Raw genomic sequence first — 18,880 nt, 5'->3', positions numbered from 1 at the left:
AGGGGAAGTTGCTTTTCCTCTCAGTTAACATGTTGACCCCACACACGGAACTCCCTCGACCTTTGTTGTACAATAAATATTATGTAGGAGAAAATAAAATATCCCAGACACATCATGTTGAGGAGATCTGGGATAAAATAGGTTTATCCCACCTCTTTACCTACAGAATCATCACCCAGCCCTTACTATGGCTTGGGTGTACTGTGTTTTCCATTGTGACATTTCCCGAATCGATCTGACTCTGGAAACCCTCCTTCATGGGACAGATGAGCTCAAAGCACATTTTGGAAAATGCTGCCCTAGATCATTCTTTAAAAATCAGCAGAAATGTGATTGAAGTTGTTCACTGATTCAACAAGCTTCTCATTTATTAGGTGCCTATGAGGTCCGTGGCAGCAGGTACTTGAAGGATTTAGATGAAGCAGGGAGCAGAGTGCATGGTGGAGAGCTGATGCCTGAGTCAGAGGGAAGATCAATTAGGGAGGAGAGTCGTGGCTGAAAATATAAAGCAGTGAGCCAGCAAACAAACCAGAAGCTTGGGCAGAAACCCCGGGTGGACGGCTCGGGAGGCAGACTGCTGCATGTCGTGGCCTGGCGTCTGCAGCCTGAGTTTCCCCTCCTCACTGCCACTAAACACTGTATCCTTGCAGCTTCCTTGGTCACAATTGCCTCATTTCCAGAATGGCAGATATTCCTTCTCTGCCTAATCTGTGAGGTTGTGGGAGGGGGCGAGAATGATGATGATAAAGGAATAAGTGGTAAATAAGTGGTACAATGTGAGTGACAGCTCATTGTGAGTTCTTATTAGGAGGAGAGACGTGGTAATCTGCCTCCCTGACCTAGTATAGACGCTGCAAGGGATACTAAAGAAACAGAGACCCGGCCCTTGCCAGAAAGAAGCACTTGGCTTATTTGAAGACACAAGACATATATACACATGAAACAAATACGAACATCAAAAGACAAGGCAATTGAGTATAACAGAGGGCAACAAGTACTGTTTGGAGTGTTCTTGGTGTCTTCTCCAAAATTCGGATCTAATTCTGTCATCTTAGGTTGAAGACTGACATTTCTCAAAGGAATGCGGTCCCCCTTTCACGAGGCTCTGCCAGACAGTAGTGGGAGACACGGTGTTGCAGCAGTGGAGACAACTGGTCTTTAAACCTAGATGAGTACGAAGTTAGTCTTGGTGGAGCCCGGTAGCTGTGCAGCGCTGGATATGTCCCTTAGCCTCTCTGAGCCTCATCTACAAGTTAGGGGTGATAACCATTCTTAGCTGTAAAGATTAAATGAGATAATACGCATGAAGTGGGAGTTAAACTGTAGGTATTCTGACAATGGAAGATAATGGACGCCCTTGAACGCCAGCCTTAGGAATTTGGATTTTGTTTGAGAGGCAATAGGAGGTTATTGTAGATCCTTGAGGAAAAAAAAAAAAAAAGTATGATTTAGTGATGTGTGGAAAGTGGGTACTTCAAACTGATTTCTTCAGCTGTGAAGTGCCGAAAAAATGACCCTAAAGCATACCAGGCAGTGGGCCTGTACTAAATGTATTAAATTCTGCCCTTCTGTTAATGCTCCTGCTGGGAAGTTTCAGTGTGAATTTGCCCATGTGCAGCTGTGTTTTGGCTACAGACAGACTTCCGTGTTCTCTCACATATGAGATGTGAGCGGTAGAAGGCTCTGGATGGTGACAGCGAGGAGAACTAGCGTGAAACGCGGTGGCGGGGCCAGCCTGAGGGGTGTGTTCTACCGTGTGTGTGTGTGTGTGCGCGCGCGCGCCCTCTCCCAATGTGTGCGCCCTTTCTGCAAGAGGCCCCTTCAGCACCCGTCCATATTTACTGTGCCCCATTTCTCTAGGGAAGCTGAGGCACAGGTGAAGGCACTGACTTAATGAGAGAAAAGGGGGTTGGGGGAGACAAAATTAGAAGCCATTGATTTTTGCCACCAAAGTAGCTTTCAGGCGGTCTCAGCTAATCTCAGGGGAGGTGAGGGATCCCCTTGGCCGAGAAGCTGTTCTGTGTCCCGCTGTCCTGCTTTCTTTCTCTGACCATGGGAGGACACCTACCACTGCCACATGCACCGGGCATGCTCCATAGGTTTCCCATGTTCCCGTTCTCTGGAGAAGCTAAATAAAGCGAGGTCATGATTTACATAGAACTCAGAGGTGCAAAAACGTTCTGTCTTTCTACCCATTTGCATATTTCTCTGGAGCCTCTGGTTCTGTTGGTGGCATGAAAACAGGCAAAGAAAAAAGTCATGTCAGAGACCAGAATCTGTGTCAGGGCCGGGGGGGGTCCCCCTTCCCCACCTACACTCCAGGATGGGCTTCTGCATCCTCACAGCCCAGGGAAGGGGCCTTCATCCTCCTTCTGGCCTTCACTGAAATTTTCTTGCTTCTCCAAGTCACCAGCCACCCTGTGCCAGTCTGCCCTGAAGGGCAGTTGGTCCCATCTGGTTTGGGGCAACCAGCAAGATGTCCACGGTCCCTGTCATAGCTCTGGTTGCCCGATCCCCACGCTCTGTGGCCAATTCCTCTTGGCCCCAGGCCCCTCTGGTCCATCAGTGGCTTCCCATTTCCCTGAGCTGTGCCCCAGACTCAGCCAGGGCCCCTGCATCTATGATACAGCCCTCTTGTTCCCCCTCTGAAATCCTCAATGCCTGGGGTGAGGCCAAGAGCCCTGAGCTCTGCTTTTTTTTTTTTTTTTTTTTGAGACGGAGTCTCGCTCTGTCGCCCAGGCTGGAGTGCGGTGGTGCGATCTCTGCTCACTGCAAGCTCCGCCTCCTGGGTTCACTCCATTCTCCTGCCTCAGCCTCCCTAGAAGCTGGGACTACAGGCGCCCGCCACCACGCCCGGCTAATTTTTTTGTATTTTCAGTAGAGACAGGGTTTCACCACGTTGGCCAGGATGGTCTTGATCTCCCGACCTCGTGATCCACCCGCCTCGGCCTCCCAAAGTGCTGGGATTACAGGCGTGAGCCACCGCACCCAGCCGAGTTCTGCTCTTAATACAGGCCTCACTGTTGAAAAACAAACCTGGTACTTCAAAGGAACCTTTTCGAATTTATTATGTTAAACTGTTTTTTCTCTGGCAACAGACTCAATTTGCTCTAGACTTAAACTGATCAAGCTTGAAGTATGGAGCCTAAGCAGTGTCTTCTTACTCTAGCCTTGTATCTGGTCTCCCCTGAAACAACGGATGACACGAATTCGAAAGGTAGAAGGCCATAGGGAAGAAAAAAACATATCACCTTAGCCAACATATTTTCCCCATTTCACTTAGAGTCACAAATTGAAAATACTCTGGCTAAAATTCTCTTATTCTCAATACACCTTTTTTTCTCTTATTAATCATAATACTGGATAAATTGACTTTTTTTAGACACCGGCATTTAATCCCTGTAAAATTATTGGATTGGTCCTTTATTTATTTATTTTTTCCCCGAGACATAGATTCTTAGAGACACAACTGAAAACTACAGACCTCTTCCAGGAACAATATGCATCGACACATTTCCCATCCATTTCAGGGCATTGCCTAGCCATCCCCACACCTTCAATCCCAGAGCCAACCTGTAGGCCACAGTTCAAAACCAGTGACTTTCTTGAGTTACTGTAAGTCAGCAAAAGTGCTTGCAGGAAAGTGTTCCATCTCACCTCCATGTCTGAAATATTTCTAGCAAAGTGTGATGGAAGCAGGTTGAGGATAGACTGACCCAGTCAGGCTGCCAAAGATACACAAGTCCCTCTGAAATAGTTCTATATGCAAAACAAGCCATCTTCCCAAGGTCGTTGCTCCTACCACCAAATAACTACAGCCTACCTGCCCTCAACACATAAATCGTGTGTTAATTGTTTGGGATTGCAGATTCCACTTAGTCCCCTCTTCAGATCTTCCCAAAGGTTTAAGTTTCACCAAAAAAAAACAAGGGATTTATGCTCAGGGCCTCTAAACTATTCTCTAGTTAAGTTTTGGAGAATGTCAAGTTTACATATGTACATATAATTATAAAATATATATATATATATATATATATACTAACACTCAAAAGTACTAGGAAATGGGTTCTAATGAGGCACAATGCTTTCGTTATTTTTCCAAAGAGACTTGAAAGTGCTGCAAGGACATTTAGTGCCACGGGCAGGTAAGGACAGCATCATCCAGGCATCCTGAGTGCCACATGGGGCTGTGACACACACTTAATGCTTCCATTTTCCCTTTGCTTCCAGCCCATTCGTTTTCTGCTCATACCCTTCGAGGAGTTAAGTCAAGATAAAAACAGCCAGGCCCCTTTTAAGTGAGCTGGTAATGAAAGATGTTTTGTTTGTCACCGGTTTTCTGCTTTCAGGCTGAACCGGCATCCTCCAACAAGTGGCAGCTGGATAAATGGCTGAACAAAGTTAATCCCCACAAACCTATTCTGATCCAAAACGAAAGCCACGGGCCAGAGAGCAATCAGTACTACAACCCGGTGAAAGAGGACGTCCAGGACTGTGGGAAAGTCCCCGACGTTTGCCAGCCCAGCCTGAGGGAGAAGGAGGTCAAGAGCACCTGCAAGGAGGAGCAGAGGCCGAGGACAGCCAACAAGGCCCCGGGGAGTAAAGGCGTGAAGCAGAAGTCCCCGCCCGCGGCCGTGGCCGTGGCTGTGAGCGCAGCCGCCCCGCCGCCCGCAGTGCCCTGTGCGCCCGCGGAGAACGCACCCGCGCCCGCCCGGAGGTCGGCGGGCAAGAAGCCCACCAGGCGCACGGAGAGGACCTCAGCCGGGGACGGCGCCAACCTCCACCGGCCCGAGGAGCCCGCGGCCCCGGACGCACTGGGGACAAGCGTGGTGGTCCCCCCGGAGCCCACCAAAACCAGGCCCTGTGGCAACAACAGAGCGAGCCACCGCAAGGAGCTGCGCTCCTCCGTGACCTGCGAGAAGCGCCGCACGCGGGGGCTGAGCAGGATCGTCCCCAAATCCAAGGAGTTCATTGAGACAGAGTCGTCATCGTCGTCCTCCTCCTCGGACTCCGACCTGGAGTCCGAGCAGGAGGAGTACCCTCTGTCCAAAGCACAGACCGTGGCTGCCTCTGCCTCCTCGGGGAATGATCAGAGGCTGAAGGAGGCCGCTGCCAACGGGGGCAATGGTCCCAGGGCCCCTGTAGGCTCCATCAACGCCAGGACCACCAGTGACATCGCCAAGGAGCTGGAGGAGCAGTTCTACACCCTGGTCCCCTTTGGCCGGAACGAACTTCTGTCCCCTCTAAAGGACAGTGATGAGGTCAGGTCTCTCTGGGTCAAAATCGACCTGACCCTCCTGTCCAGGATCCCAGAACACCTGCCGCAGGAACCAGGGGTCTTGAGCGCTCCTGCCACCAAGGACTCTGAGAGCGCACCGCCCAGCCACACCTCAGACACACCTGCAGAAAAGGCTTTGCCAAAATCCAAGAGGAAACGCAAGGTAGGCCTGGGGCTGGGACTGGGGTGCCCGGTGTGGAGGGGAAGGAGCTGTCTCTTAACTTGTGGGTACTTGGGTAGAGCACCCATAGGCTGCTGTTAGGGACCGTAGGCTGCCGCAGGAGTTCTGTGTGTCCTTACCTAACACACGCTTCTAGGGTACTTTCTATATCCAGACACTGTTGTAAGCACTTAACATCTAACCTGGCTGAGTCCTTAGAACTGCTCAGTGAGGGAAGTACCATTATTATCATTTTTTTTTTTTTTTTTTTTTTTGGAGAGGGAGTCTCACTCTGTCACCCAAGCAGGAGTACAATGGCACAATCTCGGCTCACTGCAACCTCTGCCTCCCAGGTTCAGGTGATTCTCCAACCTCAGCTTCCCAAGTATCTGGGATTACAGGCGTCCACCACCATGCCCAGCTAATTTTTTTGTGTTTTTAGTAAAGACAGGGTTTCACCATGTTGGCCAGGCTGGTCTCGAACTCCTGACCTCAGGTGATCTGCCTGCCTCAGCCTCCCAATGTGCTGGGATTACAGGCATGAGCCACCATGCCCGGCCTATTATCCCTATTTTTTAGTTATAGGTAATTAAGCCTTATCCCACTGCATGTCAAAATGGGAAATATGTATCAAGTGTGTGCACACACAGCTGGATGTAGGCTCTGTGAGAAAGCTAAACACATGAGAACCCCACTCTTTGCCCGGAGGAATGGGGTGACATTGATGGTGGGATCACTCATTAACCTAAGAGGCCAGTGGCCTCATGAAGTTCAAGGCTGTGGCAGGTGAAAATGAATACGGCAGACCCTAATGCAGCATCAGAACCAGCAGCTGTTGCTTCCGTTAGCATTGGTCAAGGAGGGCTTCATGGTGGAGGGGCCCTGAAAACAGGGCTCTATAGAGGAGGGACATTTGAATACGTCCAGGCTCGGGGATGGAAGCGGTGAGGCCAGGGAGTGAGAAGGGCAGCACAAGGACAGGGAGAGTTGGGGGGCATCTCTGGCAACAGACACTGAACGTGTAGCCCATTTCAAAGAAGGTTTTTGCACAAGGGAATACCTTAATCATCCATTAAAGCCAATTTTGAGGATTTTAAACCCCTCCTGTTACTGTGTATTCAAAAGCAATTTGTACCACAGTGAAAAATACAATGGGTGACAGACCAAGATTGCAATATGCATGGATGGTTCCAAATTCAGGACAAAGTTTTCAGTAACAGCTCACAGGTCTATAGGTCCCCATGACAGATGCTGCTCCAGGCACTTTATACATGTTAAATCATTTCATCCGTTGTCATACCCACTTTACGGAGAAGGAACAGGCTCAGAGAGCCTAACACAGCTTGCCCAAGGTTACATAGGTGCTCAGGGGCTGAGCCGGGAATGAACCCAGGCTGTCTGGCTTCAGAGCGTCACAATAAGAAATCAGTCTGAGGTTTGTATATTTTATAGTTTTCTGAAGGCAGTCTAGTCGATCAGTAGAAAAGTTAGACTGGACACATATGTTTCACAGCTATTCCAAATCCCTGATTGAGAAGGGGACTAAGGAGTATGCCTTGTTACCTTATCCTGGCTACAGTGAATATATTCCTTGCTTTGTAAGTGTGCATGGAGGAGGCACGCAGTCTCCTTTTTATGACAATCATCTTTGTGACCTAAGGGCACCTATGACCAGAGAAATTTATTCTAAAGTACCAGTCTGGGTACGGTGGCTCATGTCTCTAATCCTAACACTTTGGGAGGCTGAGGGCAGATTGCCTAAGCTCAGGAGTTCGAGACCAGCCTGAGCAACATGGTGAAATCCCATCTCCACTAAAATACAAAACATTAGCCGGACATGATGGTGGGCACCTGTAGTCCCAGCTACTCAGGAGGCTGAGACAGGAGAATCACTTGAACCTGGGAGATGGAGGTTGCAGTGAGCCAAGATCATGCCACTGCACTCCAGCCTGGTCAACAGAGCAAGATTCCATCTCAAAGAAATAAATAAATAAAATAAAAAATAAAGTACCAAAGGATGCGTTTCTTCACATAGTATTAATAACATTAAGTAATTTATCCCTATAAAGTAGAATTTGAAGCCCTTGCAAGAAAGTTCATGAAAAGAAATATCTTCAAGGGGCAGCTTTTTACTTTTCCTTGGTATGGATGCAAAGAAAAAAAAAAATTTTTTTTTTTTTTTTGAGATGGAGTTTCGCTCTTGTTGCCCAGGCTGGAGTGCAATGATGCTCCACCATCTTGGCTCACCGCAGCCTCCACCTCCCGGGTTCAAGTGATTCACCTGCCTCAGCCTCCCAAGTAGCTGGGATTACAGGCATGCGCCACCATGCCCAGCTAATTTTGTATTTTTAGTAGAGACAGGGTTTCACCATGTTGGTCAGGCTGGTCTCGAACTCCTGACCTCAGGTGATCCGCCTGCCTCGGCCTCCCAAAGTGCTGGGATTATAGGAGTGAGCCACTGCACCCAGCCAGCAAGATAATTTTATAAAGACACCCCAACATAGTTTCCACCCAGCACTGGCCATTATTAGCCTGCAGTGGGTGCCCTTAGTTGGTCCCCATTGCCCTGAGAGTACTCACATATAATGGAAAGTGTGTGGATTTTCACACCAAAGTGACCTGACCTCAGATCCCATCTTTACCGTTTACCTCCTGCAGGGCCAGCTTTTCATGGGCCCCATGCATGGGACCACACTGGCGTGCATCACCCAGGGCACCTTGGAGTTGAATGCTTGTGGCTGCCATCTTAAAATTTTTCCCGTAATCTTTGAATTTGTGATGCTGCAAATTGATGGTACATGTGCAGGGGCATATGGAGCTTTGACTCACTGTGTTCCCACCTCCTGCCTGTTTCTGCAGGGCAGGTTCTGCCTGCACTTCTGCCTCCTGGCACCCTGGGCCCTAGGCAGCCTCCCGCTTCCTGTCTGAGTCCAGGGACCATTGCTGCCCTTGCCCCAAGAAGGGGCCTGGGTGCAGGCACAGGAAGGATTTTGCCCATCCCTGATCCAGGTAGTAAGACATTCTAAAGAGGGTCTTGCAATCCCTGGGGGTTGCCCATTGCTGTGGGTTATTGGGGAAATGCCTGACGACTCGGACACCACAGGTAGGGCCTCTGATTGGCAGGAGGGGAATGCACGCCCACACTGGTGGGCTGCACACGTACGCCTCATCCCAGGGCAGACAGGGCCCTTGAGAAGCTACACTCGCCCCCGCTCCAGGTATCCTCATGCCCAGAGAAGTACAACTTGTATACTGAATTCTGTAGACACCTCCATGACAGAGACTGTGAAAGAAAGGAAAATGTTTTCTATTTGAGGGCTTTATAGCATCACTCTTTTCCTGCTTTTTGAACAAGGGGCCTAGCATTTTCATTTTGCACTAGACCCAGAAAGTTATATATGGTCCTTGGCCTCCTGGGTGACCTTAATCAGGTGACTTTACTTTCTCTGAACATCAGTTTCTCCATCTAGAAAATGCTGACATCGGGGCTGGCCATGGTGGCTCACGCCTATAATCCCAGCACTTTGGGAGGCCAAGGTGGGCGGATCACAAGGTCAAGAGATCGAGACCATCCTGGCCAACATGGTGAAAGCCTGTCTCAACTAAAAATACAAAAATAGCTGGGTGTGGTGGTGCACACTTGTAATCCCAGCTACTCAGGAGGCTGAGGCAAGAGAATCACTTCAACCCTGGAGGCAGAGGTTGCACTAAGCTGAGAGCATGGCATTGCATGACAGCCTGGCAACAGAATGAGACTCCATCTCAAAAAAAAAAAAAAAAAGAAAATGCTGACATCTTTGCAGGGGTGTTGTCAGATTCACACAATATGTTCAAACAATGCAAGTCAGTAATACATAGCAGCTCATTTTCTTCCCTACCCACTGTTCCTCCTGTTTTTCTCTACACACCCTGTCTTCCTTACTACTTGCTGGTACTGAATGTTTGTTGAGTGTAGGAATCAATCTATCAATTAATCATCTGGGAATGCGTGTGGCTACTATCTCTGGGATGGATGGCTAAATGAATAGGCTGATGGAAATATACACATATATGAAATATGCAGAGATAGACATTGGTAATATATAGACAGATTGGAAATACATAAAGCCGTCCAGGCATACAGAGTTTACTAGAAAGAGGTGTAGAAAGATGTACATAAAATTCCATAATATTCTGTGTTTAAATAGTTGTATTACTGGCCGGGCGCAGTGGCTCAAGCCTGTAATCCCAGCACTTTGGGAGACTGAGATGGGCAGATCACGAGGTCAGGAGATCAAGACCATGCTGGCTAACACGGTGAAACCCCGTCTCTACTAAAAAAAAAAAAAATACAAAAAACTAGCCGGGCGAGGTGGTGGGTGCCTGTAGTCCCAGTTACTCGGGAGGCTGAGGCAGGAGAATGGCGTGAACCTGGGAGGCGGAGCTTGCAGTGAGCTGAGATCCGGCCACTGCACTCCAGCCTGGGCGACAGAGCAAGACTCCGTCTCAAAAAAAAAAAAGAAAAAAAAAATAGTTGTATTACTTATGGCCATTTTTATTTTAACTTAAGAAACTTCATTTACACTAAGCCTGACACTGGGCTGTACTCATAAAATCTAAGGAATCATCATTAAACACAGACACGAGAGAAGTGAAAGAACATTTCCATAGTGCTCTTTACCTGGTATTCTGGGCACTAGTACCCCCGTACTGGGTGCTGGAGATGGGCCAACATGACCCCGTAGACCTGGCTGTCAAACTTGTGGAGTCTCGCCCTGCTGGAGCCCTGGAGCTAAGGACTGAGATCTCAGAGCTTTGGTTTGGGCCTTCCATGGGGGCACTGTTACAGTGTGGGCATCTGGGAGCCCCTGTGGCAGAGGCTGTGTGGCAAAATTCCAGCCAAAGCGAGAAGGTCAGAGTCTTTCTTTGGTGCTGGCGCTTGTCTCCTGCAAAACAAGGCAGACAGCCCTGAGGATACCATACTAGGTTCCTGTTAGCTCATGGAAAACGGTACTTTCTGAATATATTTGTGTTGCACCTTAACACATATCTAAAGTTAAACTCAGGCTGGCCTGCTCGCTCACACCTGTAATCCCAGCACTTGGGGAGGCCAAGGTGGGAGGATCACTTGAGCCCAGGAGTTTGAGATCAGCCTGAGCAACATGGCAAAACCTCATCTCTACAAAAAAATACAAAAATTTAGCCAGGCATGGTGGCACGCACTTGCAGGCCCAGCTGCTTGGAAGGCTGAGGCAGGAGAATCACCTGAGCCTGGGAGGTCGAGGCTGCAGTGAGCCATAATCGCACCACTGCATTCCAGCCTGGGTGGAATAAATAATAAAATAATAAATAAATAATAAATAAATAAATAAAATTAAACCCAATCATGGCAACAAGGATCCAATCAAACTACTGTTTTAGAAAAAAAGGTACTTTATGGATTCTAAGATGTCATGGGATGGTAATTGAAAACTAGAATTAAGGCATCAAGAGATAATAGCTTCTGGTTGCAGTTCACAAAAGGCAATTCTTTTTTTTTTTTTTTTTTCTTTTTTTTTTGAGATGGAGTCTCACTCTGTCACCAGGCTGGAGTGCAGTGGTGTGATCTTGGCTCACTGCAATCTCTGCCTCCCAGGTTCAAGCGATTCTTCTGCCTCAGCCTCCCGAGTAGCTGGGACTACAAGCGCTCACCACCACATCTGGCTAATTTTTTGTATTTTAGTAGAGATGGGGTTTCACCATGTTGGCCAGAATGGTGTCGATCTCCTGACCTCGTGATCTGCCTGCCTCGGCCTCCCAAAGTGCCAGGATTACAGGCGTGAGCCACCGCGCCTGGCCAAGGCGAGAATTTTTAAAGCAGAAAAGTCCAAGCTTGCCACTGACCTTATGGCTTGAATCCCAGAGAACACACACTTGCTGTACTTTATTCTGATACCAAGAAATGCCAAGGTGAGTGCCGCTGGAGCTGCAGTGGGAACTCAGACCAGGGCTGCTTTGGAGGACTAAATCCTAGGCCCGTTGATGGCAGAGCAGCTGTCAGAATTCAAAATGTTGAATCATGGCGTCGTGCCTCTCCTCTCCATCAGCTGTCGATTGTAAAACCGACAGATTTCATCCTTGCTTGTTGAGGAGCTAATGGGGAAGCTATGGCAGGGGCACAGCTGCTCAGGGTACGCTTTGGGGAAGCCAGGTGAGTGGGGCTCCCAGGAGGCCTCGCTCTGTGGAAGTCGGCGCCTGGGAACTCTTGAAATCCAGTGCTGATTGACTTTAGTTTATTCCCATACAGTGTGACAACGAAGACGACTACAGGGACATCAAGAAGGCCCAGGGAGAGAAAGACAGCTCTTCAAGACTGGCCACCTCCACCGGTAATACTTTGTCTGCAAACCACTGCAACATGAATATCAACAGGTACGTGCATTCCCTCCAAAGTGGAAGTGAGCTGGAGAGATCTGTGGGTCTGAAAGTCACCTGCTGGGTTGGAGGAGGGTCGGATTTTTTGAGGACTACTCTGGTCTAGGTCTGCAGACTTGCTTCCCTCCTTTAACCCAAGTCTTATCATTATGGCTACATGTGCCACATACTATAGCTGCAGATACTCATACAAGGTACTTCTCCATAACCAAAGACCAGATACTAGTTACACACAGCTCTGCACTCCCCAAGACATGCCCTTCCCCAAAAAAACTTAATAACTGAATTTCTAATCAATATTTTAATGGTAACCACTAAACTCATAAGAACACTAAGCTTATTACACAGATGAAGAAATACACACTTCAAGCTGAATCTCCATGTGCGGCATCTAAAGCAGTTAATTGGATATAGACTAAAATTGTGGCCTTAGAAGGGTCCGTGCTCCCAAGGTTAAATGGCCACCCAGACACTCCTCTCAAGAGGTTCCAGATGGACCCACCCAGCACTGACTCCCCTCTTTGATGAATGGCGTACAAGCAAGGCAAAATTCAAGGTATTTATTAGAAACGAGTAGCTTATCATCAGTCATAGAAGCGCTTTCCATTTTGAAAATGGAAAACCACTTTTCCTCCCTAAGACACTCCTCGCCCTCTCTGACCGTATACATAGAATTTTAAAGGGAGATGAATGTCTCAGCACAACACATAAAAATGTAAACTGAAAGGTTAGGAAAAGATGTAGAGCGGTGCTAAACCTTGGTGAGGAAATTGGAGAGCGAGGGTGCACACACACAGGCCCACTGCAGTGCCGGAATCACCTTGGAAGGCCAGGGCTCCTGTGGGTCTGAACGGGAGGGAGGGCTGCCCCTGCATGCTGCCCACTCCTTGGTCCTCTGTGCAGGGTGGATGCCAGCCCAAAATATTGGGAAAGGGGAAATGGGGAAAATGTGGTACCCAAATATTTTTAAATGTGTGATATCATTAGTGCTTGTTAATGCACCAAATGATCTAGCTGATCTGGTGGCTTCCATAATTTCTAAGCAGTGAGGAATATAAACTGTGTGTCTGCACAACTGCAATATGATAGGAAAATAGCTGTGATTTGGCCAGGTGCAGTGGCTCATGCCTGTGATCCCAGCACTTTGGGAGGCTGAAGGAGGCGGATCATGAGGTCAGGAGTTCAAGACCAGCCTGGCCAATATGGTGAAACCCCGTCTCTACTAAAAATATAAAAAAATTAGCTGGGTGTGGTGGCACGCTCCTGTAGTCCCAGCTATTCGGGAGGCTGAGGCCAGAGAATCGCTCAAACCCAGGAGGCGGAGGTTGCAGTGAGCTGAGATTGCACCATGGCACTCCAGCCTGGGTGACAGAGAGGCTCCATCTCAAAAAAGAAAAGAAAAAAAGAAAATAGCTGTGATTTATACCGGTGACACAGTCACAGGTGTTGATACTACTGCTCCTGCTAAACCATGACTCGGGTTTCATACCTTTACTCATAGTTGAAGGGAATGTTCTATTACAGTGAGAGGCCAGTGAAAATGAAGAAGTCACTTCTCCATTCAAGTTCTTGGACCCCAGGTTAAAAAACTCTTGCTCTAGAGACTTAGCCTGGCAGAGCCTCCTAGTTCTGACGGTTTTATTTATGTTAAGTAGTGACACAATGCATATAAAATGCCTAGAGTTCCTTCTGGGAAAGGTGGTCTGTGTACCTCTGGAACTGTGATTACTACTATTAGGTTTTACCAGTGCTGTACAGCAGTCCAGAGACGGGGACTGCCAATTTCAAAGAGGAGCTCCCAAGAAAGTTTTGGTCAACTTGAATATATATATATATATATAAAAACTTGCAATGATGAAAAGCCGACAATCATGATGTCCATGATAATATTTAATGTCACAGTTTTGTTTTTTATGCACTGTGAAAATCATGAAGTATGTCAAATAATAGAGACTGAGGAAAAGGTCTTTCTTCCGTCACATTTCGACAAACAATTATAGTCAGGCAGTTCACATTATCTTCAACATCAGCATCTTCGCCATCGCTAGATGAGTAACTTTTGATTCTCCCAAAGCACTTTTGCGTAACACAACCTCTGTGTTGTTAGACACACAGTGCTTTTGGAACCAGAAATCTATCACCAGAAATTCTATCCCCACATGTATCTATTTGCATAACATTCAGAACCTTGGTTTTGTCATTTGTTCTAGAGGCCTGTGTTTGTAATCTCTCCACTGTGACCACCAGCTAAGGAAATTGCTTTTCGAAGTGACTTTAATGGCTTGTTTGCGGTGATAACGAACACGTGCAATTAAAAGAACCCAACCCCAAGAATAATGAGTCAATCTTTGTTAGATGACTTTACCATGTTTTAACTGGCTCTACCAGGTGTCCTCTATAAGTATCCTAAATGAGCGATGACTGAGTTCATTTCAGACTCATCTGTCTTCCCCAAAGAATACTTTAAGGAATAGAGCCCTAACAATGTAATATACATTGCAAACTCAAATGTAAGTGAATCCCTCTTCACTGATGGTTGATTTTGGAGAACATTATATTCAAGCACAGACAGTAGTTTTGAAGGTGAAATAAGGAGTTAGGAATCAGAAACTGTAACTTCTACTCACTGTATTTATTTATTTATTTACTTATTTAGGAGACAGAGTCTTATTCTGTCTCCCAGGCTGGAGTGCAGCGGTGCAATCTCGCCTCACTGCAACATCCACCTCCCCCAAGTGATTCCCCTGCCTCAGCCTCCTGAGTAGCTGTGATTATAGGCATGCGCCACCACACCTGGCTAATTTTTTTTTTTTTTTTTTTTTTTTGAGATGGAGTCTCGCTCTGTCCCCCAGGCTGGAGTGCAGTGGCACGATCTTGGCTCACTGCAAACTCCTCCTCCTGGGTTGACACCATTCTCCTGCCTCAGCCTCCCAAGTAGTTGGGACTACAGGTGCCTGCCACCATGCCTGGCTAATTTTTTGTATTTTTTTAGTAGAGACAGGTTTTCACCATGTTAGCCAGGATGGTCTTGATCTCCTGACCTTGTGATCCGCCCACCTCGGCCTCCTAAAGTGTTGGGATTACAGGCGTGAGCCCCTGCACCCAGCCAATTTTTGTATTTTTAGTAGAGATGGGATTTCACTGTGTTGGCCAGGCTGGTCTCGAACTCCAGACCTCAAGTGATCTGCCCACCTTGGCCTCCCAAAGTGCTGGGATTACAGGCATGAGCCACCACACCCAGCCTCCTACTCACTATTTTTATATTCTAGGTTTAATCTGATCAATCCCTGGTTAAGTCATAAACTCAGATATTAAGAATTGGCTTTACACTTTGGGAGGCTGAGACGGGTGGATCATGAGGTCAAGAGATCGAGACCATCCTGGCTAACACCATGAAACCCCGTCTCTACTCAAAAAAATACAAAAAACTAGCTGGGCGAGGTGGTGGGCGCCTGTAGTCCCCGCTACTCGGGAGACTGAGGCAGGAGAATGGCAGGAGAATGGCGTAAACCCGGGAGGCGGAGCTTGCAGTGAGCTGAGATCCGGCCACTGCGCTCCAGCCTGGGCAACAGAGCGAGACTCTGTCTCAAAAAAAAAAAAAAAAAAGAATTGGCTTTACATATCGCAGGTTGTTCTCTGGTTTTATTATTTTCTATATAATATTTAGTACAAGCTCAGATGAGATAGCAAAAGTCTTTTTAGAAATGTAGAATTCAGACTGGGTGCGGTGGCTCACGCCTATAATCCCAGCACTTTGGGAGGCCAAGGTGGGTGGATCACCTGAGGTTAGAAGTTTAAGACCAGCCTGGCTGACATAGTGAAACCCTATCTCTACTAAAAATAAAAAAATTAGCCAGACATGGTGGCAGGCGCCTGTAATCCTAGCTACTCGGGAGGCTGAGGCAGGAAAATCACTTGAACCCAGGAGGCAGAGGTTGCAGTGAGCCGAGGTCACGCCATTGTATTCCAGCCTGGGTGACAAGAGTGAAACTCCATCTCAAAAAAATAAAAAATAAAAAGAAATGTAGAATTTGGCTGGGCACAATGGCTCATGTCTGTAATCCCAGCACTTTGGGAGGCCGAGGCACCTTGAATCCAGGAGTTCGAGACCAGCTTGGGCAACATGGTGAAACCCCATCTCTACAAAAAATATGAAAAATTAGCCAGATGTGGTGATGCATACCTGTAGTCCCTGCTACTCAGGGGACTGAGATGGGAGGATTGCTTGAGCCCAGGAGGTTAGGGCTACAGTGAGCCAAGATCCTGCCACTGCTCTCCAGCCTGGGTAACAGAGCCAGACTCTGTCTCAAGAAGAGAAAGAAATGTAGAATTCATTTATTGTTGTGGACTGACTTTCCCACTGCTTGTTCCTTATGCTTGTTAGGAAAACAGTAAGTTGTTTTTTGGATATTTTGAGATCCTTGGATAAAGGACTTGGAAAATAAAAGGGTTACTAGTCTTAGTCGTGTCCTTTGGTGCCGGCTCCAGAATTACCATCATCCTGATGGGGAGAGAAAAGAAACAGTGAGTGAGACGTGCTTATTGTTTGTTATGATCCTAATGCCATTAACTTGTTTCCTGGTATAATAATTCCCAAGAAGCTTCTCCCACCAACAGGTCCCAGTTGGGTGGTTTGGGTCATAGGAAAACATTTACCTTTCCCTGTGCTGACTCTGTGACGTTCCATTACTGTCATTTCCTTTTTCAGTGTGGCAATACCAATAAATAAAAATGAAAAAATGCTTCGGTCGCCCATCTCACCCCTCTCCGACGCATCTAAACACAAATACACCAGCGAGGACTTAACTTCTTCCAGCCGACCTAATGGCAACAGTTTGTTCACTTCAGCCTCTTCCAGCAAAAAGCCTAAGGCCGACAGCCAGCTGCAGCCTCACGGCGGAGACCTCACGGTTCGTTGATGCTCTCTCTTCCTTTCCAACTAAAACCAAAATGAGGGGCCGGGCACAGTGGCTCACGCCTGTAATCCCAGCACTTTGGGAGGCCAGGACGGGTGGATCACAAGGTCAGCAGATCGAGACCATCCTGGCTGGCACAGTGAGACCCCGTCTCTACTAAAAATACAAAAAATTAGCCGGGCGCGGTGGTGGGCGCCTGTAGTCTCAGCTACTTGGGAGGCTGAGGCAGGAGAATGGCGTGAACCTGGGAACCGGAGCTTGCAGTGAGCCGAGATCGCGCCACTGCACTCCAGCCTGGGCGACAGAGTGAGACCCCGTCTCAAAAAATAATAATAATAAATTGAGCACCCCCAAGCTCTGTCTCTAACCTAGCACAGTCTAACACATGCTTGAGGTTCCTTGAGAATTCCTGAATGCCACCCGCTTCTAGGAAGACCCAGCAAAAGACATCCCCCCCTCACCCTCCCAACAGAACGGGGAAGAGGAACCCTGAGGGAGAGTTCTAAGCCTCTGTTGCTTAGGCAGGATTTTATTTTTCTGTCTGAAAAAACAAGACCTCAAAGTAATACCATCCAGAGACAAAGTAAATTAGGAGTTTGAACCAACCAGCCTTTCTATTGGGAAAAATGTCTGAACCCAGGGCAGAGTTAAATCTGGGGTTGAAACCCCACACTGAAAGCGACAGGGCCTGCACTCGGCCCTCACTGGCCAGTGTTGCAGCCACAGTGGGGGAACTCCCCCACTACCCCTTTTCCAGTGATCTCAAGGGTGATTCCAGCACGCCCCAGGGGAAGAACAGGGGACTTGGGTTCACAGTCTGACCTCACCTCTTAGCTACAGTGTGATCTTGGGCCAGTTACTTAATCTCTTTGCTCCTGTTTCTTGACCTGCAAGATTTTAAAAGAAATAATATTATGAAAAGATCCCCACTGGGCGTGGTGGCTCACACCTGTAATCCCAGCACTTTGGGAGGCTGAGGCGGGCGGATCACTTAACGTCAGAAGTTCAAGACCAGCCTGGCCAACATGGTGAAACCCCGTCTCTACTAAAAATATAAAAATTAGCCGGGCATGGTGGCAGGCATCTGTAGTCCCAGCTACTCAGGAGGCTGAGGCAGGAGAATTGCTTGAATCTGGGAGGCAGAGGATGCAGTGAGCTGAGATCCCACCGCTGCACTCCAGCCTGGGTGACAGAGCAAGACTCTGTCTCAAAGGAAAAAAACAAAACAAGACTCCAACACCTAGGAACACCTACGCAACTAATACTATATGCTAGTTCCTCTTCGCTTCCATGCCAGCCTCTGACAGCCAGTGGCCCTGGACCACTCATCCTCTCAGGAACATTAGTTACTTCCAAACCCTCTCCCATGGTAGTCACTGTGCCTATCAAAACCAGCTGGGTGGCCAGGCATGGTGGCACACACCTGTAATCCCAGCTACTCAGGAGGCCGAGGCAGGAGAATCACTTGAACCTGGGAGGTGGAGGTTGCAATGAGCCAAGATCGCGCCACTGCACTCCAGCCTGGGCGACGGAGCGAGACTCTATCTCAAAAAAAAAAAAAAAAAAAAAAAAAAGAACAGGACTCTGCAAAGAAAGATGAGGGGGGGAGCAGAGTGTAACACTTTATCCCATGAATTAAAGATTGTTAAAAGTTGCTGGAAGTTCCCACAAGAGCCTCAATCTTACAGCATCCTCAGGAAATTAACCTTCTTTTGTGCACCTTCACTTGGGAGCAGTGGTCTTTAATTCTAGACTGAAAGAATTGGGGAAGACCTATATTAGAAAAACATGGGGCCGGGCGCGGTGGCTCAAGCCTGTAATCCCAGCACTTTGGGAGGCCGAGACGGGCGGATCACGAGGTCAGGAGATCGAGACCATCCTGGCTAACACGGTGAAAGAACTAGCCGGGCGAGGTGGCGGCGCCTGTAGTCCCGGCTACTCGGGAGGCTGAGGCAGGAGAATGGCGTGAACCCGGGAGGCGGAGCTTGCAGTGAGCTGAGATCCGGCCACTGCACTCCAGCCTGGGCGACAGAGCGAGACTCCGTCTCAAAAAAAAAAAAAAAGAAAGACAAAAGAAAAAAGAAAAACATGGAACAAAAAGCCACCAACTCAAGTTTTTTTTTATTTGCCTGT

General features: G+C 47.9%; 1 protein-coding gene across 3 annotated transcripts in view; it reads left to right on the top strand.

The window, feature by feature from the left end:
- AFF3 (ALF transcription elongation factor 3) overlaps positions 1-18,880 on the top strand; it is a 620,869-nt gene that overhangs the window by 563,023 nt on the left and 38,966 nt on the right. For all 3 annotated transcript variants that reach the window (XM_008008177.3, XM_038004212.2, XM_038004211.2), the window contains 3 exons: positions 4,350-5,441; positions 11,704-11,828; positions 16,540-16,741. In XM_008008177.3, the coding sequence (XP_008006368.2) occupies positions 4,350-5,441; positions 11,704-11,828; positions 16,540-16,741 (1,419 nt within the window). The remainder of the gene's footprint in view (positions 1-4,349; positions 5,442-11,703; positions 11,829-16,539; positions 16,742-18,880) is intronic.

Source organism: Chlorocebus sabaeus, chromosome 14, assembly GCF_047675955.1.
Source record: "Chlorocebus sabaeus isolate Y175 chromosome 14, mChlSab1.0.hap1, whole genome shotgun sequence".
NCBI classification, from domain to species: Eukaryota; Metazoa; Chordata; class Mammalia; order Primates; family Cercopithecidae; genus Chlorocebus; species Chlorocebus sabaeus.
Note: the sequence above shows the minus strand (reverse complement) of the source record. Positions and strands in the feature narration are given on the sequence as shown.